Here is a 26,863-nt window from a genome sequence, read left to right as displayed (position 1 = left end):
TCCCAGCAGGTCCTGCAAGAGTGAAGCCCTGGGCTCCCAGCAGGTCCTGCAGGAGTGAAGCCCTGGGCTCCCAGCAGGTCCTGCAGGAGTGAAGCCCTGGGTTCCCAGCAGGTCCTGCAAGAGTGAAGCCCTGGGCTCCCAGCAGGTCCTGCAGGAGTTTGGTACCTCCCAGAACACACCACTGCTCCACCCTCTCTCAGGCGCCCAGCCCTGCAGAAGCCACTAATGGTCCTCCTCTTAGCTCTTTCATGCCTGCTCTTTCATACGCACCACACCTTCTGATGTTTAGAAACCCCCCACCCCCAAATTTCAGCACCTCACCAGCTAGCATTTTGGGTAAATAGTGAGTATTTATGCCACAGACTTGAGTAAGATGGAGTTTTTTAATGGAAGCACTTTTATTTTTATTTTTTTTTAAGGAAGCACTTTTAATGCAACAACTTCTTATTTGTTAACCAGTGGATTAAAATTTTAACACATTCACTACATCTGGCATATTTATATATTGTACCTAAACAGATACTCAAGCCGCATTATAATAACAATAATAAAAAAACTATCTCAGGCAGTCCTTTAAGGCTTTATGAGTCTTTGAGCTATTGTAACAGTAGTGCTAATTATCAAGCAAAGACATGATAATTACTCAGAGCTTTTTGCTAAAAGGAAGAATCTTTTTCAACACCCACACACTGCACAATTTCCTTTGACCCTGTAACGCTACTTTGGTACAGCCCAGAAATTCGTATTTCAGTCTAAATGTGGATATCATATCATTTCTCTCTCTTCCCAACCTTTTCTAGTTGCGAGTAAACCGTTTTTAGAAGGTTAAGAGAGAGAGGTAATGGTCCAAATGGGAAATATAAAACTAATGACCCTTCATGAAACATATTATGTTCCTCATTAAACTTACTCAGTTAAATGTATGCCATTAAATAAAACAAATAGGATTTAAAATTTTACCCAGGAGTAGTCAACTATCTGAACTTTCAACTTCGTGTTGGATCCATCCTAAGAGCGCATATCCCCATCCGTCCCTGTCACATGGTAAGTACTCAGGCCCCCACACAGATCACGTCTCTGGGTTGCAGAGGGCTCAGATATAGCGCAGCAGGGAGTGACTCGGAGGACTGGTTACACGTGCCAGTTTCCACCCAGATCCCGTCTTCTTCACTGAGAATCTCAAACATCCTCATTTCAATGCTCTGCACTTTGAAAAACACCCCTTGTGAGGGTGAAGTAACATTTTGGAGACACCACTTAGAGACATTAAGCTTAGAGATATTCCCTTCTTTCTCTATCATCTCTGCTTCCGCTACTAAAACGTACCTCTGTGAAATATGGGAAGGATGTATGATTTATATGTTATGCTCACCCACAAAACTGAGGACTCCAATCTCTAGATTTGGCCAAGGAGTCTCAGAATGTTATTTTGAGAGCTTCAGGGCTCTAATTCACTGATCTTAAATGCAATAAAACAGAGCTACTGCTTCACTCTCTTTCTGAAAGTACTGTTTTTAAAAGTTATATAATGTTTGCAAAGGATTTTCAAGTTCGGTTCCTTCCTTCCTCTCCCCCTCTGCTTCCTCTCCCATCCCTTCTTTGCCTGCCTTCCCCCTCTCCCTTCACACTCCCATCCTTTCTGGGAACAAGTCTAGAGTCTCGTGCATGCTAAGCAGTAGCACAACCCCAGAGCTATAATCTTTAACCCCCTTCAACCCAGAGAAGCACCTAACTTGCCATCTAGTGAGGTACAGTAAAGAAGTCTGAGTCTCAGGTAGTCACCTATCCAAAAGAACAAAAATCTCATATGCACTAGGTGTGATTCTCACAGGCTTCTAATCTCAGAGCTCTGGGAGACTGAGGGAGGGGCACCAGCGTGAACTCAGCCTTGGCAACTTAGTGAGACCCTGCCTCAAAAGAAAATAAAAGGGGGCCGGGGGCAGTAGCTTAGAGTAACAGTCCTGGGTTCAACCCCCAGCACACACAAAAAAGCAAAAACAAAGCCTCATACAGCATGTGTAATCTGAAGTCATCTTTGAGCCATATGGTATCCCTGAGAAAAGCCCTGAGAAGATGAATTTTCTGGATTTTAAACTCCTTTAGGAAAACAAATGTTAAAAGCCAACACATTTTCCAATTGGTTCAGTATGGCTCTCCTGTACTTCCCATCCTGCTGAGCTCAAGCCTCACGACAAGCTCCCACTCAGATTTGTTGGTTACCCTGAAGTTTTGGTTGTTTTAGCAAGAGTAGGGAGTTTCGAGTATAAGATCATTCTGATTTGGGAACATGTTGAAAATGGGAGTGTTCACACCCACTTCTCCCACACAAAGCACACCTATCCAGCTTGACACTCAGCTGGTTCTGTTTCCCTTTGTGTGTGTGCATTTTCACATTTATACAAGTGTGTGAACGGAAGATCACTAAATGTGGGAAGACTTAGGAACAGTCTTAGATTCCCAGGGAAAGGCGAGCACACAATTCAACTCTGTAGTTAATAGAAAACATCTAAGGTACAGTATCTTAAGCACATGTCACAGTAGGTCAATTTATTTACTTTTGTTTCACCATAATAATAAAATTGGCCTTTTTAGGTAATTGAATGAAGGAATAAATAAGTGAATCTGCTCAACACTTCCGAAAACCTTTCAAATAAAAGCAAAGAAATAAAATTTAGTCTTAGGCAATCATAACAGGCAGGCATGGAAGGGAGATGGAAGGCGGATGGATATTAATTTCAGCAGAATTAGCACTCAGCTCTTTTTTAAGGTAGATACTGTCTAATCAACAGCAAGAATGACTTGTATTCTGGCATAGACTCTGGGGACAGACTACTGGAATGTTTATTTTCAGTTCTAGAAAAGCAGGCACCAGTTAGGAAATCAAAAGTAGACAAATAGATAAGGAAAAAAGGCCGATGGAAGCTATCCTCATTCTGTCCCTGCCTTTCTGGCTCAGCGATCAGAAGGGGCCTGAAGGGGTTACAGAGCAGAGCGCTTAACTGCGATTCAAGGGGCCAAGGGTGCGAACACTCGTAACCAGCGCTGCATGGCACGGTACTCAGGCTAATGAGTCCAAACACTCGAGTTTTAACATGATGCTTATTTTTATCCCAACCAAACATTGTTTTAAATACGACTTGGACGCAATACTGAGCTAACATTTAGAAATACATTTTTAGCCATTTTCTGATTCCACGGAGCAGACTTCAGTGCTATACAACACGGTATAAATTGTAGGAAAAAAATTTAGGAAAATAATCCTCTTTATGTTTCCAGCAAGAACGCATGTGAAAGAAGGAATTAGAAAGAAAACACATGAAGTGAAAAATTGGAAGAGGAAGGTTGGAGCGAGCTCATTTTTAAATATACTTAGACTGTACTGGGAAGCTCTCCTACAGCATAGTCAACCAACGTGGGAGGGACGGGTTCCTGGCCACTATTCTCGACTCTGGTGCTCGGATGCAAGCCCGGTGTTGGACAGTGACCATTCAGGAAGGGTGAAACCATGAATTTGACCCTGGTACTTATTTCTAGCAAGGGCCAGACCACTGTCCTGTCATTTCTTTCACCCCTTGGATTTCGAGGTGGGAGGGATATGTGGATAACGGCTGGGGTGATCAGCACTGGGCTTCCCTGCAGACTATGAGCATCGTAGGAAAAGGAAGGTGTGCCTGTGGGTGCTGAGGGAGGACCGCACCCCTTGGCTCTGCCAAAGCCTGGGGCTCCCCGCGCTCTCACCTCCACGATGTCTGAGTTTGTCCGGCTCTCATGCGGCTCGTTGTACTCCGTGTACTTGAGCAGCACCTTGTCCATGTCGGTGCTGGCGTACTGGAACAGCTTGTTGGTGCTGTTGAAGATGATGAGCGCGATCTCACAGTCACACAGCACACTCAGCTCGTAAGCCTTCTTCATCAGCCCGAACTTCCTCTTCGTAAATGTCACCTGGAGAGCAGACAGCACACGAGTAGTTCATTGATTTATTCATTTATTCTAAAGAAAAGGCACTTGTGCATGTCTGTGTTTTCACAGTACTTTTTTTTTTTTTTTTTTTTTTTTTTTTTTTTTTGTCTTTTGCAAAGCAATGGCTGTGTGGTTGTCAGAGCTTTGGGCATCAACCACCTTTAGGGAGAAAGTTAATAAAACAATTTTCTGCACAGAATTGGAAGACGTAAGATTCCTAGCTTGTGGCCGAACCTAAAACTGTAAGTCAAGCTCTACTGTAGGGCATTTTGATGAAGGCGAGCACAGAACTACTTGTTTAATTGAATAGCCTGAGTTTAAAAAAGTCAATTTCAGCTTGGTGAACATCTTTTCAAGTTATAAATCTGGAGTTTTCATCAATGTTTAAAACAAAAATCCTTAAAACTGTCTAGTTTTGTGCCATTTATTTGAAGTCACTTGAGGCTTATGGCTGTGTTCTCAAAGCTGTAGTCTGCTTTCCGGAAATCCAGTAGACACTGGGAAGTGTTTTAGCCACAGTACTGAGAACATTTTGGTTTCATTCTTCTGTGTATCTTTCTTCCTCTACCAAGCTAGAGACTGCACTATCTTTGACTTTTTTTTCTTTTAATCTAACCTATTACAAAATTCCATACTTCTTTCTCTGAAAATGTTTCTCAATTTGCACTGGGCTCTTTGCCAGATGTCTTGGTCACCCCTTCCCAGAGCTTCAGTCTGGGAAGGGGTGGTCTCTGCCCCGAGCTATGCCCTGTGCCATTCCCCTCGCTTTGCTAAACCTAGCTCAGCTCCCTGTTCCTACCTTTGCATTCTTCCTACCTGCCAAATCCTACCTTCCTGTGTTTCCAGTCCTACCAAGGGCAAGTGAGTATATCTCACCTTTCACATTTCAAGCTGCTTTCAGTGAGATTTTGGTCTGCCACTCCAGTCTGCCTGCTGAAATGCATGAATGTTCTTAATGGTGAGCTCCACTGTGGCCCACTGCTTCCCAACAGGATAGCGTTTACAACAGGGCATGTCTGAGGCCCAGCCCAAGAACTTCAGGTGGCCCCGGAGAGCAGCGAATGTAGACTGCAAATTTTGAGCATTACCATGAGATTTTCATGACCCAACTGTGTGGGCTCCATCCTGGATTTGGCAAGTGGCTACAGAAGCTGTGTAGCAAAAAGTGCAGGGCTGACCCTACCCCTCCTGCACCACCACTATACACACTGGAATTATAATGACATTTCAAACTACTTATATGCATGGGCCTGCAAAGATAAGGCACTTACGATTGCTAAAGAGATATGCAAGCTTTTGTATTTAATTATTAAACAGGCCTGTATTGTTTTGTAAAGTAATATAGTAAATTAAAATGCAAAAATAAAATAAAGTTGTTACTTATATACACTATTGTATTACATATTTTATATGTGGCCCACGTCAACTCTTCTATACTCAGTGTAGCCCAGGAAATCCAAAGGATTGGACATGCATGAGGTAGACTATTGTTCCAGTAAAATGCTCCCTGAGAAAGCTCAGTGACCTGAAGGTTTGGGGAACGAGAGACTACTATGTTAAAATTGAGAACTTTATTTTTCTCCCTCTTTTTCTTTCTCCCTTTCCTTTCTTTCTTTATCCTTCCCTTCTCTTCCCTTCCCTTCCTTTGCCTTTCCTTTCCTTCCCTTTCTTTTCCTCCCCTCCCTTTCCCTCCCATTTTTCTTCCCTCTCTTCCCTCTTTCTTTCTTTCTCTCCTCTCCTTTCCTTTCTTCCCCTTCTCCTTTTTCTTTCTTCCTTTCACAGTACTGGGAAATTGAACTCAACAACTAAGTCAGTTGTTTACGATCTGTGGACTAGCAGGCAAAACTTTGATCTCCTAATCTCTGAATTTCTCCACATTCTAAAAATATTTATTACTTTACATATCATCTTTTATTGTTCTTAAGTGTCATGATCACATCTACTTTTGTAGTTGGTATATTTTCTGTGTAATGATTTATTAAGTACGTATCTTTCCCACTGAAATACAGACAGTACAGGGGACATCTGACATTTTTAATTTTCTCACTGCTCTGTCCTCAGTGCCTGGAAGAGTAGAAACATGTGGGTACATGGAAAAGGTCCGTGGGATCAATAACTCAATAAGGAAACTACTGTGTCTAGTCTTTAGAACTATCAAGTTCCAAAAAGTTATATAAAATGCTATGTTATCTACTGTCATGAATTCTTTCTAGCAGTTAATACATGGAAAGATAAATGAATGTTTTGTTTAATACCCATTATAGAATTTTTATTAATTCGGAAGTTGAATGGTACACTTGAAAGAACATGCGGTCCGGAGTCAGAGAACCTGGGACTGGAGCACTGCATTTGCAGTTTGATAGACACAGAAATTCATATAACTTCTCAGAGTCTGACTTATCAAACTACTGTAAGCATTGCATAAAATAATATATGTACAGTATGGAGTGGAGTGATTAGAGTAAATGCTCCATAAATCTTACTTCCCATCCGTTTCTTAGTTGGCTTAACAGCAAAAGGAGAACTAATAGAATATGCCTTTGCTGTTGCTATTCCTGATATAAGCACGAAGTTAAGCTCTCCTTGCTGGACATCTTTTAGAAACTAAAATATTTAAGTATCAACTACCATTTCATCTCATCAATATCTACTCTGATATATTATTTATACTTTGACTTGGACAACTTCTCTCTGGAGTAAACAGCACTACATATCCTTCTATTTTATTGTTTTTTTAAAATGTATTTGCAATAAAATAAAGGTACCACTTTATTTTTATACATGGTTATCATGTACTTTAGGAACTTCTGTTCTGGTCCATTCAGACAAGTTATGGTTCACACTAAAGGTGGGTTAGAGACTGCCCTATTGAAATGGGTAAAGAAGTATAACCATTAATGACATACTACTGCATTTTAATATTTATTTCTAAAGACATTTCGATATAAAACCATACTGGTATTTCATTTAGTGAAACAGGCTACAAGACAGGCTCAGCACAAAAGGCAATGACCAAAATACCTTCATATATCTAAAACCACCTTTAATCAGACATCATGACCACAAACCGTAGGTGGAATGTCTCAATACAGTACGGTTTCTGTTGTAGGGAAAGCTCAGAATTTAGCACTCATAACACTCACCATCAAAGTACATCTCAGGACAGAAATAGCACTAAAACCACTATTTGTGTTTACTCTTAGATTCTCCCCAACTTTTGGGTAACCAAATAGGCTGTGGATAATGCATATGTATTTAATAATACCTGTCAAAAAAAGTCGGTGCATATAGCTTTTTTCATTCAAACTGCAAACTGAAATGATAACTATATTAAAGCATTAAAGAAAATATCTTCCAAAACCTCTTCTTAATTGCTCTAAATTTAATTCTGCATTATGTTCACATTCATCATAGCATACTCAAATGTATTTTATAATGCTTTTTCTCATTGTTCATCGTTGGGTAAAATTGTTTTTAAGCGTTAAGCGTTCTAAAGAGATCTGGGGTATTACTCTTCATTTAAAATATGCCACTCAATGACAAAGATTGCAATTTAGGGCTTTTATATTTAAATATAATAATGTAATGTAATGATTACATTTTTCATAACTTGACAATAGTTTTTAATGGGCACAAGTCCATATTTCTATTTTGATAGCGTACTTTGAACTTCTGATGAGGCAGAAAGCTGCTTTTATGGCAGCTAGGCAAGGAGATGTTCTTTCTCAGGGTTTACATCAATCACGGCACATCAAAAGAAGAACAAATCCAGTGTTACCTAAGTGGACACTGTAATTCAACATCTAGTTTGCAGAACTAAGAGATTTAACAAGCACGTGTGCATGAGAAATCCTACAATGTAAACATAGATCACTTTACGCTATTTTCTTTGCCTGTTGAATTTTAAAACAGCCTCACATGTAATCAGAAGATTGGATGGGAATGTCTCAATATGAAGTTTGATAGTAATTCTGGATTTTTTATTTTGCCATAAGAGCAGATATCACTCATTTTAGGCTGGCCATAGCTTTAAGGATTACTAGGTATGAACCAAAAATTGGAGATTGAAGTTAAGAGAAGGTATAGGCATTAAGTATAGCACCATAAAATTCAACTCTAAAGAAATTAGTAAGTTCTATCATAGATGCCTAAAGATATGTAGGCCAATTTTGTGAAGCACTTTCTACATGCTAGATACTATGTGGAGTAATGTTTATCAAGTGTTGTGTATGTTAGACACTGTCCCTGGGTACTGCGGCTTCTATTACATAAAATAATATCTCCAGTTCTTGTAAATTCTTTGTGGAGGAAGAACAAAGTCATTTAACTCCTTAATGCTTACAAGGAATTTGTTTTATTTTAAAAAATGCCTTCTTTGGGCAATAACAATTATATTTTCATGGCCGGCCAGAGAGCTCAGTGGACTAAAGCACCTGCTTATACAAACAGAGGGATCCAGGTTCGAACCCTGGCCTGCTGTGCCGCCCCCACCCACAGGGCATGCTGAGACAGTGACTAAGACTGGGCATGGTGATGTGCACCTGTAATCCCAGCCCTTGGGAGGCTGAAAACAGGAGGATCACTACAAGTCTGATCTGTGTAGTGAGACCCTGTAGTCCCTGTACTAAATTACATTAAAAAGAGTTATATTTTCTTTTCTTAAAATAATTATATTGAGAAACAAATAGCAATGAGACAGTTTCAAAACTGATTATTAGCACAGTTTCAATAATTAATACACTGCATATTGTTGTCTTAGTGATTATTCATTGTACAAGATGCAGACATGATATCCTGTTCAAAAATACTATTAGAATAAATCTCTCTATTCATTGAATTAAGAGAATGTAGCTATATATCTATCCCAACTATGTTGAGCATACAGATAAAAATGGTCATTCATTTGTAACCCCCTTTTTTGGTTAGTTTTGTCAAAGCAGGGCATTCCATTGTCATTTAAATATTGTAGGTGCATGAATTCAGCAAAATATTCCAATATAGTCCAGTAGTCCAGAATAGCAGTGGGTTTTCTATAAGACTGGCAATGTCAAAGGTTGTTGACTTGAGCCTTTTACAGCTTATCATATTAATATGACTTTACTTTTTATACTTCGTTTTTATACTTTTCTGCTGGATGTTTAAGACCAAGATAAGAAAGAACTATACAACAAGAAATGTAACTTTTGTATCTAAGAAGGTCAGTTAAATCCCCTCAGGATTTACCCTGAAATCCTGTACCACAGTTTGTAGATTCTTTGTCAGTGTCAGCCATGTGGATGAGTCATGGTCATTGCTTGACCAACTTGCTCTCTGTGAAAGCCTGAGAGAATGTTTTCTGTCCATGTAGGTACACTCTACATCATTGATCACTTTCCTCTGTGGCCCCATAATCTCCTTGATCAGAAAATTTGGGATACAACTGAGTTACACGATGTTACAGTATAGGATCTCCTATGTCCTGAGTCTTTACTGACCTTGAAAGGCTAGGGCCAAAATGTTGGCTGTCCTTGCAGCCCTTCTAAAAAGAGCTATATTTCCAATCTGGGCTATGGACTTATATTTTCAATCATGTCCAATAAATTAAAATTATTTTTTATTTGGAGTTGGGTGAATTCAGTTTGGATTTAAAGCTGTTTCTCTAGACTGAGCAAGAAAAAAAAAATACATGATGGGTTTGAACTCAATCAAGATGGAGATGAAACAAAATCTGTCTTCCTGGTTAATCCTTACCTGGAGCTTGGTGGAAACTGACTGGTAAGGTGCTCCCTCCCTTCCCTTCCTAGCTGGCCACGGATCACCTGCAGGGCTTAGTCCAAATGCCAGCTTCTAGGAAGCTGCTATCCTCCAGCACTTGCTAGGAGCTTAGGCTTAGGCTATGTGATCAAGTTGCATATCCATGAGTCCGTCTCTGTCTCTGTCTCTGTCTCTCTCTGTCTCTGTCTCTGTCTCTGTCTCTGTCTCTGTTTCTAGCTCTGGCTTTGGCTTTTGAATTGTGACAGACAGACCCCACCTCCCACCTCACATGGACAGTGGCCAGTGGACACTGAATGTCTGTTGGCTGAACAAATTAAGAATAAAATAGAAATACTAGAGTCTGTCTCACTACAATTTTTGTTAAAAGTAGAGACTTCTTTTACTTGCCTTTTGAGAATTCTAGTTCTCAAAAGTAGACATTCAGTGTATATAAGATATATTGTGTATGTTGGGATAAGAAATGTATATATTCTTAAAGGAAAGTAATTGTACTATCTTGGAACTTATGACAGAAAACTGGGGAATTTCTGGACAGATATGTACAGCCACAGATGCTCTAGACTTGAAGTTCAGAGAAAAGTAGTTTTAATTCCTTGCATGGATGATTCATTCTAAAGAATGGAGAAGTCTGAAGATAAAAATTCAGTTTTATAATCACAAGTTCCAGAGAGAAAGGACAAGATCAAGGGCTCAGAATGACCAAGTTCATTGAACAAAAATTCACTGAACTTTATTGAGAATCCTACACTTTAAAAAACATGTAGGACTCCGATGAAAGCCCCACGCACAGTATTATGGATTTTAGGCTCATTGGTAGTAACTAGCTGGCTTAAACAAGACTGAAGAACTGTACTCAAAGAAGACAAATGAATTGGTCACTTTTGACTTTAAGGGACCAACTTTAGTAGACTACTGTGAGATTCATGTAATGTTCCTGCTCCAGGCAGTATTTTCCCAATGGGCTTAGAAAAATGCTTATTAGATCTGCACGCAAGAAAAATTTGGCTGAGAGAGCTAGACAAGTAGGTGGCAGAGTCTCTCTCCATAGCTCCGACTTCAGACTTTAGGGCAGAAGGTACAAGTCATGAATCAACAGCGGTAACATAAAGTCTACAGTCACATTTTAAAAAAATCACATAAGTTCAGGTTGGAGGAAAATTAAGACAGTTGGTTTTGGGAAAATGATCAAAAATTATAGCACAGCACAGTGGGAATTCATTATCATTCTAATTCTTATTTAAAATTTTAAAAAATTATTTGTTTGTTTATTTATTTGGTACAGGGTCTCGCTATGCAGCTTGCACCTATAGTGATTCTTCTGTCTCAGCCTCCCCAGTGCTGGGATTACCAGTATGTGCTACCACACAGGGTTTCAGTGGCTGGCACGGCGTGGGGTTGGCACAGCATGCAATACCGGGGATCAAGCCCGGGTGCTTGTGCTTGCCAGGCAGGTGCTTAGACTGCTGAGCTATCTCTCTAGCCTCCATTCTGATCCTTCTCTTAGTCAGAACTGTCTTGGAGACTACATTGAGTGCTCAGTTACATTTTAAGAAGGCACAGACAGAGTCGGGGCGTCCGCACGATGGTAATCAGACTTACACAGAGCCTGAGCCACTGTTCATGAGGACTCATTGTGGGAATCCAGTATGCCTACCAACAGCAAAATGTTAAAATCAAATGCTAAGCATTCTGTGAGGTCTAAGCATTATGGCCATGTCACGAGGCATCGGAGTTATTCTGCGTTGTCCTATAGAGTAAAACTAGAAAGCACTGATGGAAATCACAAGGAGCTCAAAGGAGGGAAATCTAGTGCTGCGAGCTCCCCGGGGTAGACCCGGTCTCAGCAAGTTCATTCTTAAACTTGTTCTGATAGAGTGGACTGGCACAAGGTGCTCTAACGCTTATTCTAGGTTTAGATGCTCAGCTTCTAGGTCTAGGCAGTGCAGCCATTTAGGCAGATAAGACGGCAAGAATGATGGGTAGAATGGGGCAAAACCAGTGTTCCCTGTTGTGGCTTTACCCTACAGAAATGTCTGAGGTTTGGATTGGTCAAATCCCATGTGTACATTATAGTTACTAAGTATAATTTCTTTATTCCAAGAAATAAAATGAAGTCACTTTCTCTTTTATTTTGAAAAGATATGAAAGAACTGTAAAGAATCTGAGTAGCCATTAAATGGCATGCTAAAAATGAACACAACAATCAACACTGTCCAAATGACAAAATCGGAAGTACACTATTTTTGGCAGTGCTAGGGATCAAACCCAGGGCTACATGCACATCTGAAAGAGCTCTATAGCTGAGCTTTATCTCCATCCCTTTAAATACCTTTAAAAAAGTAAGGTGTACGCATCCTTCCTGGCAAGATAGCATCGAAACAAAGCCCTGGATACTGAAAGTCATCGGGACTCTGGCCTTTCCGAGCTGTAAGCCTTTCGGTAAGTGCATAACTTAGCTGACCCTAAGAGGGTCAGCTCTCTTCATTGAGAGAATGGAGGGAATGACAGGCATCTTGCAGAGTTTTGTGAGGTACAATAATGGACACAATCAAAATGAATGATCTTTTGATTGTGAAACACTGTACAGGGCAGATAGGATCTTTTTTCTCGGATGTGCCAGACTGGGCTACATCTTGATTCATGTGTGAAAGGTTGCTTTCCTGGGACCTGTCAACTTGTGTTATTATTTACTTGTGGCCTAACTCTCTTGTAGTTAGCACCTGGGCTTTCCTTTAAAGTCCAGGCCGTCTCATGTCTGGACACCCTAGCAACCTTAAGTCTAAGAGCAGCACTAGGGAAATGTTGAATGAATGAGTATCTGCATGGGAAAACTGGTGATGTGACAGTAAGCATTGTCAGAAATAGTGCATGACACTAATGAATGCAAGGATAGCTTTCCGGGTTAAATTAAAAAAAAAAAAACTTGAGAACAAGTTGGTATCTGGTTCCAACAATAAACCAAAGCTCTCAGTGTGGGGGTCCTCAGTCACTCGGGCCATTCCCACAGAAGGTGGCAAGGGTCCTGTGCAAGCTCCTGGGCTCACGCTACTTCTGCATTTATAGGGGCTTAAATCTCACAAAGTGGGAAGTAGTTTGGTTGATAGCAAATACAGGTAAGCTAACAGCCAGAATAAAGAAAACGGGCCTCTGATTTACACACAGGCAATGGAAAGAGCAAGTCCCAGAATAAAGACATCCCTGGTTACTCACTACAGGGAAGAGACACTCCTTTAATGTGTGTTGGAAAGACTGCTTCAGCAAGCTGCCCCCACTCCATGGGCCCCATCCATTCACCCTCCCAGCCCCAACCCCTCTGTGGAATCTCGACAGAAAGGAATTGGGAACAAATCAGAGGAAAGGGCCTTGCACGCTGCTGCGTGCTCTCTGTAAGTGTGACTGAAGACTCACCCAGGCACAATCCTAAGAGAGGCAAGGCTAGTTTTATTGATGATCTTAAATACTTCTTTCCACCAGTCACGATATTTTGGATGTAATCTTTTTGGATTTTCTTGGCTGGTTCAGCTAGCCCTAAGGGCAGGGCTGGCACGGCATGTAGCTCCAGGGATCAAATCGTGGCCCACGGCTCCTGCCTGAGCTTGCACAAGCAAGTGCTTTAGAATGCTGAGCTATCTCGCTGGCCCTGGACCTAATCTTAATTGAACTTTGTTGGACTCATTGGGTGGACACCTAGGTATACTTTCAGGGGGCTTCCCATGTCTTTAACACACAAAGTAAAAGTGATTGCTCATTTCAGAATACATTTAGGACTAAACTATGCACAATTTCTGTTTTCAACCTTTTTAGACTTAGTCCGTTTTTCCCTCCAAATGGAGTCATGGGTGACACAGTTCTCATTCTATGAAAATCTCATAGGTCCTGTACACATCCTTCCCAGAGACTCTGTTTCCTCCATAACGGAAGCTGGATGGCTACTGAGTGGTGAGAGAGACCCTTCGTGGAGACAGCATCCTCTGTAATCCACGAGCTGTTGGGTCTTCCTCTGTGTTTAAAGTGTTACGGATGGAGTCAAGAGTCTGTAAGGACAGTCTTTAATTGGAAAGAAGGGACGTGCCCTCCTAAATGCTGTTTCTGCCCTCCCTTGCTCCTGACAGCATGCAGTGCTGTGACTGTTCTGAAATATCACTCTTTAGTTTTATTTTGTTTAGTTCAGTCTGTCATTAAGGCTTGGGCTTCAGGCTTGACCATCGCTCTCGGTGGGAGGGAGCCATGCCACTGCCGATGCTCTAGACAAGCGCTCCTTTATACAATGACGGGCCTGCCACTGCAAATGAAAGGCTCTTTAAAGAGCAGGAAGGGACTCTTTCAAGCAGACTGCTACCATGTGCTCGCAGCCCTCCAGCACAACTCCTGAGGATGAGATGCAGCGTGTTCTCCTGCAAAGGGGACTATTGTCCTCATCCGCCTCAAGCAAACGGAGCCCTGTTTCCCTGAAACACAGTCCCATTTCCAAAAGATTTTCAAGAAGTGGTTGTGAAAATTCTGACCACGATAAAAAGATTAAAATAAAGAGCTTTGATTATGGACTTCAGGACCCAGGAAACCCTTTGCGTTAAGTCTACACTCCAAGCTCCAAAATAAAAATTTAAGGCTTTTTAAGAGAAGTCTTCTTCTACTTGCAGGACAAATAATGAATGATAGATTAATTCACAACTAATCGAGTGTATTTGTTTATTAATAGACTCAACACTGTCTGAGTTTTTAAATTTGAGACAGCAGATTTCTGATATTTGCCTATGTGATGAAAGAGAGCTGATCTAAAATTACTAATTTTGTCAGGATTTAAAAGATTTGTATTGTGACTGGTTTAATTTTAAGCATAGCAATGTTTTGGCTTTCAAAAGAAAGATGATAATGCAATATGTTTTTTTAAATTTTTTTATCTGTGTTGTTCATGTCTGCTGGGATTGTTAAAGGGCTGATTTACATTTTGTGCCTAATTTGTAGAAGCACTCATAAAATAAATCTCTTTGTTTCCCTACGTCTTCTTGCATAAAGTATATCATTTGAAACTAAGACGAAGCAAAGAAGCCAGATTAATATTTTTGGGGCAAAAACATGTTTACTAGTTCAACAAAGCCAAAATGTACCTAAGGTAAAGGTCAAAGAATGCTTCATTCCCTGCTGATTGAGAGCTCAGGAAGCACATTTGTCTATGTTTTCCTGTCATAACAGGAAGAGTGTAACTTCTTCCTCTCCACAATGGCTTCAGTTTTACCTCCGAACTCCAATATTTTCTCCCTCAGGGCCTTCCAAATCAATCCTTGCAAGACAGAAGGCAGGAGGCTGTCTCAGTTGTAGTTTCCAAACAGTTCCATTTGTTGAAATGTTATTTAAATGTTAGTGATTTCTTAAGCGAAATCGTTCCAACTTAAAATTAAGCATCAAATTTCCAAACATTCAAATTGCTTCTTTTATTGCTATTAATGGTCCAACATATTTCAAGAGAAACACAAATACAAATTGCAAATTAAGAATTTTATTTTGCTTTGATTTTAATTGTTACTTTTTTTTTCTTCACAAAGCCATTATTTTTAGAATAAATAAAAGTTCCCAAATTTTTTTCTGGAGCAGACTACAATTGGATGTAATGTTAAAAATATTTTCACCATTTTTTGAAGTTAGGGAACTTCTGGCAACAAGGACATGGCTTTGAAACAATTAACGTGGCTTTTAATCTACAGCTTTCAAGAGACCTGTTGGTTCATGCGACCTATTTATGAAGTTAGTAATTTTTAGTGCAGATATAGTTTTCTGCATTTGCAAAGAAAAAAGTGATTCATCTCAAACAGAAAGGTTTGTGCACATGTCCAGGTGGTGAGGTGGCCACTCCAGCCCAATTTCTTCATAAGGTCATTGAGATACAAGAAATCAAAACAAAAGAATTTCTTAAAAGAACAATTTTGTGTAGACATTCTGTGGGGTGCACTAATAAAAACTGAAACAAAGAAACATTCCAAGACCTTCAACTTCAAAGAAGAGCCTGTTTCTCACATAAAGTGACACAATTCTGGAGAAGACACCCCTTTTCCTTGTGACTATTTAGGCTTCTATTAGATTTCCTACCAAAGGAAAGCTAGTGAATATATCTGACAGCAGTTGGAGCTACCTTTTTGATGATAAAAGAATAGTTTAAATAAGTGTAAAATGCATGCTTGCACTTCCAGCGTGCTGATGTCCTGTTAAATACACGTGTGACCCCTCCAGCTACTGCTCCTTTTGAACTGAAAACTCTTGAAAGTAAAAGTTTGGTCACCTTTTTGCTTCTATATTTCCTTTCCAATAACGAATATTCCATCTCTGGATTAACTTTTTTTTTTTCAGAACCGGGGATTGAACTCAGGCCCTTGCACTTGCCAGGAAAGCGCTTATTCCACTGAGCCATCTCCCCGGCCCCTAATATTTCATCTCTGAATATAAGCTTTTTCCCCTTAATGGTTTTAAGATCAATGAAGGACCGATTTAACTTACGTGCATGGAATTCTTAAGGAAGCAGTCTAGCATGTGTGCAGTCCAATTCAGTCCTGAGATGGACCATGTCTTGTATTGCTCCAACATAATTTATATAAAATGAGCTCAGTACAATTTTGAATACAAGTGTGGAAATATATTTTTTTTCTTTTCTTTTCTTTCTTTTTTTTTTTTTTTTCGGAACCAGGGATTGAACTCAGGCCTTTGCACTTGCCAGGGAAGCGCTTATTCCACTGAGCCATCTCCCCGGCCCTGGAAATGATATTTCAAATAGCACAATACCATTATGAGGCATTTGAAGTCCTACTTTCCAAAGACAGAAAAATAAACACTTTGGCATTGCCTCCACCTCTTACTCACCAGATCTGAAACAGATTCTAGATACCCTTCAGGAGCAGAACTCACTCTGCTATGCCATTCATAGCGACCCCCACTGGCCTGGGGTTGGGGTGGGTGCAGGGGGCTACTGAACTGCTTTGCCCAGTGTGCCTGTATAGTTTGCTTCTGCAGCTCACAGTACAGACTTTACACCAAAGTTCTCACCTCAAAGCAACTGCTTTGTGTTTCTCCACTTCCTAGTTCCTCACATCTAAAGAGTGAATCCGTCTCAATTCCAACAAATTTTATGGGAGGGTATTTAAGGTTGAAATGCCCAAATTTAAAACCACAATGAACTCTTATGCAATGACAGCCTGGATATTACCTTATAGGAAAGTTACATTAACGTTTCCTGTGGAATTGTACCTACAATTCTGAAAACTGAAAGTGATAGAAAAGAGGAGAAAGTGAGGAATGAAATTATTTTTCTTTTCAAAGAGGCACTGCTTTTCAAAGATTTATTTATCTGTTTGGTACAGGGTCTCACTATGCAGCTGGGACTCATAGTGATTCTTATCTCAGCCTCCCCAGCCCTGCGATTACAGGCATGTGCCACCACTCCTGGTTTCAGTGGCCGGCTCCCCGCCCTCAAAGCGTCATTTAAAGGAATTACTATACCGCTTTTTATTCTTCAGTTTAGTGCAAAATATACTAAATACAGCTGAAAAAAATGTCAGCATGTGGAAACTGTCAGAAACTACATCTACATCTACAGCGAACACATTTCCCCAACTTTTTCCCCTAGTTCCTTTCATATATGAGTCACATAAAGGAATAGATCAGAAATAGACTGGAAGAAGAAATGTGAGAAAATTTAACATCTATAAATACTGAATGCTTTTAGTTTCATGAGAATGCTCCTATTCTACCAACAGTTAATGTTGCTAATTTTCTTTAGTTTGTGCTGCAGTTATTACAGGGATAATTATATGAAATTTTTTTTTTTGCTGGAAAAAGTTATTAGTATTCCAGATCTGATGAAACAAAAGAAAAATTAAGGTACTTAGTATATCCTTCCTTGACATGCTGCATTGGACCTTAATTTCTGTTCAGCGCAAATATTTCCTCCTTATAGATACTCAGATATTTAAATGTCTTTTTTATAGGTAGTCAAACAAATTTGGATTTATCTTTCCTATCCTTTTGAAAGTGAGATTTTTGTTTTGTTTTATGCTTCTCTTTCTTTCTCCTTCTTTCTTTCTTTCTTTCTTTCTTTCTTTCTTTCTTTCTTTCTCTTTCTTTCTTTCTCTTTCTTTCTTTCTTTCTTTCTTTCTTTCTTTTCTTTCTCTCTTTCTTTCCTCTTTCTTTCTTTCTTTCTTTCTTTCTTTCTTTCTTCCCTTAGCTAGTCAAAAATGGCCTCAACTCACAGCAATTTTCCTGCCTCAGCTGCCCGAGTGCTGAGATTACAGGTGCATGCCACCACACCTGGCTTAGAGCTAAAGATTTTTACCACAACATACAAGTAAACAAGTCAAGGCTAAGTATGCTTCACTTTTATATATCATTCTTCCTATAACATATTTCCAATTATATTCCATTGGTAAAAAGAGTCATGTTAGGACAAACCCCATTGAAAAATCTGATTGAGGCACCAATAATTAAAAATCAATACCTTATAAAAGAAGGTGATATTGTGTGATTAACTAATTTTTTTTTTCTGTATTTAGGGCAGGGTCTACAGCGTGTTTAGGGTCTCATTATGTAGATAGGACTTGTAGTGATTCTCCTGTTCACAGACTCCCAAGTGCTGGGATTACAGGCATGCGCCACCAAGCCCAGTCTCAACTGCCATCTCTGTGTACCCCGGGGGCGGGGCCGGCACAGCACACTGGGAGTGATTAGCTAATTGATGAAGGTATTGAAGGGTATAAAGAAAAATGCAGATGGAGAAATTGAGGATTAAACTGAGGGCCTTTGCACCGAGCAACGTGCCTGCCATTTTAAACTTCTTAGTTTGCTCGTGAGCTAAGGTCTCTCCTAGCTCCCCAGGCTGGGCCTGAACTTGTGATTCTCCTGCCCCAGTCTCCCACAGTGCTGGGAGTGCAGGCCTTGGCCACCACGCTCAGCTTACTCTGCTCCATCTTTGCTTTCATCCGCCCAAAGCCCTTTTAAGACAAGGCTCTCTTGAAATGAAGGTTCCGACACCATTCTTTAGCAACCACACATGCAGGGTATGTTTTGACAGAAACCACATTAACTATAAGACCTGAAGATTCAAACAGTGTGTGCCTGAGGAGCAACAGCTCACAGATAAATTTCTAAAACCTGTATGACATGTTAGGTGCTTTACTCTTATGAAACATGAAGTAGTTTTCCATCTTCGCTCTACCCCAGTGGGGGCTGATGAGGCTCAGAGCTGTGAGACAACGCGGAGAGGCACAGGTACTCAGTGGTAGAGGAGGAACCAGGACCAGGCTCGGTTAGCGCTAAGCAATGCTCTTGGCTATTCTGTTTTGTGGGATGCAGCACAATGTAAGTGGGAAAAACAGAGACATAAGCCACAGAGACTCTTAGCCATTTTTGAGACTAGCACATTTTTAGAGGAAAGGAGAGATCTTGGCCACTGGCTGCATTCACTATATGATACTTGGGTAGTCAGTGAGAATTTAAGAGGGCCTTCCAAACCAGTGTGCTGTGGATCGTGCCCAGCAGCAGTCCACCACGACCTCTCACGAATGTCATACACAGTCTTAAGAAATCCCACTGGTGTCCACTGGCTCCTCAGCCTATCCTCTCCTGCCTAAAGAAGCTTTGCAAACTCCTCTTCCTTTAGCGAGCTTGCACTGGTCTAACTCATCCTTAGCTCCTATCTCTTAGGAGTAAATACATGCCTCCTTAATATCCTTGCACGGTACCTTGATGTCTTCATTCTCGGCGCATGAATGGAGATTTTGTTACAAACTTCCATGGCTGATGTCTGTCTCAGTCCCCCACGGGTCTGCAACTATGGGCCCCACATGAAATCGAACCCATTTCTGTTTTTGTCAATGAGAGTTTCTTTGAGCACAGACACACTGTAGATGGTGTACAGGTGCATTCAAGCTCCTGAGGGCAAGCGAGCAATAGCACTCCTCACAAGGCTCCAAATATTTCCTATCTGTCTTTTACAGCTCTGCTGACCTGCAGGCAGATGGTACTCTGGACGGAATTTTGGTTCGTCATTGAAAGGTTAGTATTAGGCACGTTCCTGACTAGTAAGACTTATTGATTTAGTAAAGAAATGAATCATTCAGCTATAAAATGGGATTACTACAAATTAAATAAAAAAGATAAATATGTATGAATATAACTGGTAACTACTTCATTAACCTCCCTGAACACATCTATGAGAATCTGACAATTCATGCTTTCATTTACTACTATATATTTGCTTAAGAAAGCCATCTTGTTTGGATTAAAAGTATTTAAGAAAGATTTTACAAACTTGGAAAAGGAAAGAAACTAAAAACAAAAAAAGCCTGGTCATTTCTATCCTCTCCTAACCTGCTTTCCAGATATCACTGGGGTTTCTGAACTTTAGCTATTCTCTGTTTCCGTGAGAAACAACATAGGCGAAATTGGCGTTAAACACTTAGCCACGCTGTTTCAAATCACAGCTGCTACAGTTCTTAATGATGAGCAGCGTAGCCCATCGGCTCTGCCACGTTCAGGTCACACCAAGCCAGCACTTCTCTGTCTGGTAGATGTGCACATACATCATCGCCACGGCAGCGCAGTCTTCAGGACGGTTCAGAAGAGATGACACTGAGCCATTGTGCGAGGCTTCCTCGCGCCATCCACCATAGGGCAGGGAACTTCAAAACAAGCAGGGCTGTGAACATTTTCCTTTTCAACATGTGAACACACAGTTTAAAGGAAGCCCGGGTTAGGGTTGTCTCCACAGATACGCTGGCTTTGATTATCAGAGGTGACCTATATATTTGAGGCTGTCTCCCGAATGGCTCTTCGGCCCACTCTTGGAGAAGTCGGGAGGTGAACATAAACAAACATCAGCATGTAACAGAGCTGCTTAAAATTGTCAATAACCACCTGAAAATGATCACAGAAATATTTATTTATATGTGGGAGTTTTCAATTTCACTAATTCCAATTAGGAGTATTGAATTAAAGGACCTATTGTGTCTTTATAGTGCAGAAAAGAATAACTAGACCCTAAATGCTACATAATAAAATTAAAAAAAATCATTTTTAAGATTTAAAGTGCATTTACATGTTTTTTCTTTTCCTTACGAAAAAAATTCATGGTGAAGGAAAAAAGTGACTTTTAACATAGCTGAGAGTAGCACTACATTTTGATATAACTATATTAAACTTATCTACAAGCTCATTTGTTAACCTAAAAGTATAGTGTTGAAATTCTTGTATCTCTATGTGAGGTTTAGCCTTATAAAGCATAGTGGAAGCACATGCATTCAACCCACACATTTTTCTTCTATTATTGAAAATGAAAGGGAGATATGATCTAAAAATGACCTCGGATCATTCATATACCACAAAGGTGAATTCATGTAATTTTTAACTGCATCCAAAACCAATTCTAGTCCAAATGACAAGGCCAGAATAACCATTGGTACACAATGTTCAATAATGCCAATTTCAAGCTATAAGCCATTTGAAAAGTAGTGGCTTAATACAGGTGGATTTATGGCTTCTTTTCCTTGATCCATATCAATTAATAATATGTCTGGAAACAGTGAAGGAATCTATCATAGCTCTTCATATTATTCATCCTGTAGTTCAATTCAGCCCAAACTACCTCCAGTCCCATGTACCTTAAAATGTACAGTAATGCAAAGGGGAATAAACTTGAAACCCTGAAAAGCTTCTTGGGTTTTAATGGCTTCCTGGAGTTGGTATCATAGATAACAACTTCTTCTCATTATGACTTACAACACGGAACTAATAAAAATAAAATGAATCTATCCTAGTTTCCCTTGTAGGTTCAGGAAGATGAAATGGGACAATACAGAAAGGATGTTTATGCTGGGTGTATTATGGCTGGGAGGGCCACACCGAGGCTATCGTTAGCCTTCTGTGGCCTCCGTGGGCAGTTAGCACAGCAGTCTTCCAAGGCCACAGAACCCCTGTCCTGCAGGCTCTGTCATGCCCACACAGTTGTTGGGATCCAGCGTGCCTGCATTTTCTCTCAAGGCCATTATTTGCTGTTTAACGTTAAAATGATTATTTGATTTATCTTCATTAATTAGGATGTGAACAAAGACCTAGCTACATAAACCCAGCCTAACTAAATCCATTCTTCCCCATGTGAAGACAAACGAACCCAATCGCAGGTACTATGATATTAAGCCTCTAGTGGCAGAATGAGCATTTGGGTGTGGGAAGTCTTCAGAACTGATTAATTGCATCATGTGAACTCTGTTATTGGAGTCCTAGAAAAAAAATTCCAACACCATCTGCCTCTGTTTATAAAATTCAGAATCTAAAGAGTGAATTAACTGAAAATTTTTGCCTTTATCTTTTGTGTTACTTATGTCTTGTGTGGCTGTTTTCTTTGTTGTTCTCAGTAAAGTCTTAAAAAGTTTTGGATATATTTCTAAGTCTCGTGTATGGTGGACAGAGCGAGAGTCATTTTTAGACAAGAGTATCTGGCTTATACTGGAATTCTTGAGATGAATGACTGCAAGAGGCCTGGGTCCCATGGATATAAGAATATCTTTGTTTGATGACGCGTGCAGTGTGGTAATGCTATGCTTATTAACTCCTACTTATTAAGCTATTCATGTCACACAAGTGCAGCTTCCATTTAAAATTCATGGTGAAGGAAAAAGTGAATAATCATGAATGTCTAGATTATATTTCTAACAGTTAACACAATTTTTCTCCTTACACATAAAAGATTTTTCAGTTAATTCACAGAACTTCTCATAATGGATGTTCACGTTCACAGTGCATTTAGCATCCTTACCAGACTTAGGGAAAATGTAATAAATAGTCTATCTAAATAATGATACAAAGAAAATCTTAGCCCGCTCACCTGTCTGTTACGTTCATCCATAATCCTCGTAATCTGAATCTTTTTTCTCCCCATAGTCCCCGTTTTTCTTCTCTCTCTCGTTCCTGAAATTATGTATTTTTTCCTTCCTTTTCTTTCTCTTTCCTGTTTCCTTCCAACAAACTTCCTTCTTCAGTACTTGCACAGCTCACTTCCCAAATTCCTGCATTCGCACCTGCTGAAAAGAAAAGAAAACTTCAGTGAGAATTATCATGTCCTGTCATCAAGGAAATAAACTATGTGGATGAAACAGCAATTAAATGAATGAAAATTACTATTAAAAGTACATGGTATATTGTACGTAGGAGCACAGCAAACAGGGATGGGTTGTTTTTATAATTAAAATAACCTCATAAGTAATTTAACACATCATTTCAATGAAGAAAACTATACGTCAGAGCCCAACATTTGAAATGAAATGTACACTTTGGTAAAGAGTTTCTTAATATTTTTAAATGAAATTTGGTGACAGTTTCACCCTTCTTTTATGAAAAATTACCTAAATCAGGGAGTTAATGAACCTTTGTGTACCTGTGTCTGCTAAGTAGGGCAGCTAATTCATTTCTGAGGGGAAAACAATCTTGTGTTTTGACAGCAGAGGTGAGAACGTCCCCGGTTATGCAAATAGGGTGGACAATTATGAAAGTTCTGCTGGATGTATGTAAATGGCAACTCATTTAAATCTAAAGCCTTTAATCTCATTTTTTAAAAAACAAATCACTGCTATGAAAACAGTGTAGTGTAGTTTTCTTCATTGAAATGTAAAAGAAACACAGGATATTTTGTCTTCCACTACAAGTACTTATGAACAGTGAGATCTTTTCCTGTATGTCGAATACAAGAATCAAAAAAGATGATCACTGATAGATAAAAAATGCAAAATGTCCAGACTACTACTCCATTTATAGTTGTATTTTTACAATAAGCCATAAATTTTCTAATTTTAAATATTTCAAAAAGACATCATAATCTCTGGACTAGAATTCAAGCTTATAAGAGCTTGATATTCAATACTGGAGAGCTGTAGGTTAAGAATGAAAATTAAAGAAACGATGGTCAGTTCCTTGAGATAACCCCAAAGAACACAGAATACCAAACATATATACATCTCACCCTACTCTGAATTCTGTCTGGAGGTATTTGAGCATGACAAAGGTGCACTGCTACGCAATTGGACTGCCACCAACAGAGCAGTCCACGTGACCTCTTCATTTGCAAACAGCTTCAATTATTTTATCTCTTCTTGTGTCAATGAATAGAACTGCTCAGAATTTCCCTGTTTTATTTTAGCTGGTGTCTAACAGCGGACCTGTTAGATTCCTACATGTATTACCCAATGCCAAGCCAATGTCCTGGCTATTTAATAGATCATTTGGCTTCAGCTTAAGGGTTTTGCAACAGGAAAGCTGTCAGATAGTCTGGTCATCAGCAGTCTTTTGATTTTTCAAAAATTTCCTTTCTAAATTCTCTGTCACCTTGAGTAATTTTTTTTTTTTTTTTTAGTAATTTTTTTTTTAACGTGTAAGTTTCGGTGATTATCTAATTGCAGAAGCTATTATGATATAATTAGTTCTGGTGGATTAGGCCCCGCTTAAGACTATCCATTCTCTTGCCCGCTGCCTTCCTACTAAACTGCGGCTCAGTTGCGCCTCTCAGAATTCATGTGCTGAGCTGCACAGGGCCACATGCTGTCCATCAAGGATGGCTGGTCCGGTTGCATTTTTTAATGTTGAAAAAGTAGTTTGAAAGTTTAAAAAAGATGCATAAGTAACACACATTTGACAAAGACACATGAAAACATTTGCTGCAGATAATATTAAAATCACTTTAAAATAAGGAAACCCCAAAAGCACAACTGCATCATCCTTTTGATATTGCCAAAATCTGTTTTTAGAAACAGGCTAAAATATCAGTCAGCTAGGCAACTTCCCTCTGCTTCCTACAGTCTTACCTGAGAAGCAAGCAGCACTTTAGAAAGGCATTCCCCTGGCACTGCAGGATGCCAAAGAGACAAACACACTTTCTCTACCTCAGAAAAGCCACCCTAAGAAGCCACAGTAAACGCATGTGGGATGTTTCCTTTCCTTTCATTTAGCCGAGGCTGGTGGCACTATCGGCTTAGACTGCTGCTTCTGCCTGCCTAAGTGCTTACTCACTTGAAGGTGGAAGGTCAGGCTGAACAGATTAGGCTGTGGGGAGACAGCAGAGGGGACAAAAATGTTTACTGATCTGATCTCAAGCAGGTAGGTAGAGACATCTCAGGAGAAAAGTCTCGTCAGAAAGCAGTGCAAGTTCCTGGTAAATCAAATGAAGAGTTCCCCTGCCTCACCACCCTGGATTTCACAACTTTGAAACAAGATGCTTTTTTAAAAAGAGCAGAGCACAGGTTTTTTTTTTTTTTTTTTTTTTTTTTTTTTTTTTTTTTTTTTTCTTTTTTATTCTTAAAACATGATGTGAAGTCTTTGGCCAGAAAGAATACGTGTGAGTGTGTATGTGTACATATACATATATATATGAATACACACACACACACACATATTATTAACAATGACACTGAATATTTTTTTCCTCTTGGAAATATGCAAGGTAAGGGAGAAAGACAAAAAGTTGAAATTTCAGTAGAATTAAAACTTCAGTTTTGTTTTCTGAGGACTTGCTTTCTGAAGACTTACAAAAATGTGAAGTGGTTATGAATGATACACAGTTGTTTGGGGGCTGAGAAGCTGCAAAGCACAGTGTGTAAGAAGGACCAGGTTAGGAACATTTGATTATGGTCACTTCGTTTCAAGGCCGTCAGGAAAAATTCAAAAAATGAGGAAGATCCTCGATGGCTCACAGCTGTTTACTTAGCGTAACTGTTTCATTAGCCTCATTTTCATTCAAAGAACTACTGTGATATCAGTTTCAAATATTAATTTATAAGAGGTCCAAAGAGATAAAGAGATTATGTAACTTTAGCAATATGTTAAAAGGTTTTGCATGTAAAAGAATGTCTGAAAGAGTGAAAGAATGTAGCAGCTGAACTAACTCCCTGGAGGTGAATCTCAAGCTATGCTGAGCACTTGCATTATATACAACGAACCAGACGCTCAAGACAGCTCCAGCAGTCTTTCAGCTACTTTTTTCCACATGAAAGCACCATTCTTGGAAAATGACACAGTTGAACAGAAACAATCAGTAATTAAAAAAAAAAAAAAAAGAACTACTATAGTTACACTTTAGAGCGCTACAAGCTTCTGTTTTCTTTCTTTTTTTAACCAAATGAAATAAAAGAAAAAGAAAATCAGATTGCTTACAAAAAAGGGGAACTCCATTATGGCCGGGCTCTGATCACCGTGCATTTGGCCTCAGCAGCGGATGAAGGCAGCGTGCTGCGCCGCGTGGAGCCTGACAGGTGCTAAGGAGCGCGCCCAGGGCTCCTTCTCCGGAGCAGCCAGCTCCCTCGAGCCACGCGCCTCCCCTCCCCCAGCTTTCCCGCCCTCTTTCTCGCCCTCTTCCTCCCTCCTTCCCTCCCTCCAACAAATCCCTCCCAGTAACACAGAAGAATCTTGACAGAATGGCAGGAAACGCGCACAGACTGGTCAGGGAAGGATGTGATGTCAGCAACCGCGAACAATAAAAGGTGTAAAGGTGCTTCCTTCCCTAAACTGTTCCAGAAGTGCAAAATGGGAACCAAAACTCTCCACTTCCTCCTCGGAGCAGAACGTCTGAGTGTGCTGAGCCGTTCACCCCACACACAGGCCTTGGAGAAGTTCAGATAAGGGGCAGTGAAGGAAGTCCTCAAGGGACGCAAGTCTTAACTTCTATCTTTAAAACACCTGAGGAAAAAACCATTTCAGCCCTAGGCTGCTGTTTTGTTATGATCACTACAACCCAGAAAAATAAGAAAACAGAAGTAATCTGATCTTGGTGAAGCAAAAGATACAGACAAATTAGCATCTCATTCCTTGCAAACAAATCTTACCCGCTAAATGTAACCATGGAGCCTGCTTTATGCTTGCAAACGATTGAAGAATTCTAGATAAGCAAAGAGCCGAAATGTATAAATTATAACTTCAGGTAGAAAACTGAGTTATGAAAACTGTTCCCTTCAAAAAAAAAAAAAAAATCAGTGTTTTCTGGTAAAAAACATTGATTATTTGTTTGCCCTAATATTAAAAGAGGTACTACATTGGGGAGAAAAAGGGTCTTATATTATTGCCTCAGCATTCTTTTTTTTTTTATTTTTTTTTATTTTTATGAGAGAGAGAGAGAGAGAGAGAGAGAGAG

The 26,863-nt window shown here is 39.8% G+C and overlaps 1 protein-coding gene across 9 annotated transcripts in view; it reads right to left on the bottom strand.

Annotated features, from left to right (window-relative positions):
• The window catches only part of Mef2c (myocyte enhancer factor 2C), a 167,051-nt gene that overhangs the window by 67,074 nt on the left and 73,114 nt on the right, over positions 1-26,863 (bottom strand). For 6 of the 9 annotated variants that reach the window (XM_004644057.2, XM_023704169.1, XM_023704172.1 and 3 more), the window contains 2 exons: positions 22,577-22,772; positions 3,739-3,942 (listed from right to left, as the gene is read on the bottom strand). In XM_004644057.2, the coding sequence (XP_004644114.1) occupies positions 3,739-3,942; positions 22,577-22,630 (258 nt within the window). In that variant the 5' untranslated portion in view covers positions 22,631-22,772. The remainder of the gene's footprint in view (positions 1-3,738; positions 3,943-22,576; positions 22,773-26,863) is intronic. The other 3 variants (XM_023704170.1, XM_004644060.2, XM_004644063.2) reach the window with 1 other exon arrangement.

This window comes from Octodon degus, unplaced genomic scaffold (genome assembly GCF_000260255.1).
Source record: "Octodon degus isolate 3935 unplaced genomic scaffold, OctDeg1.0 scaffold00190, whole genome shotgun sequence".
Taxonomy (NCBI): domain Eukaryota; kingdom Metazoa; phylum Chordata; class Mammalia; order Rodentia; family Octodontidae; genus Octodon; species Octodon degus.
Note: the sequence above shows the minus strand (reverse complement) of the source record. Positions and strands in the feature narration are given on the sequence as shown.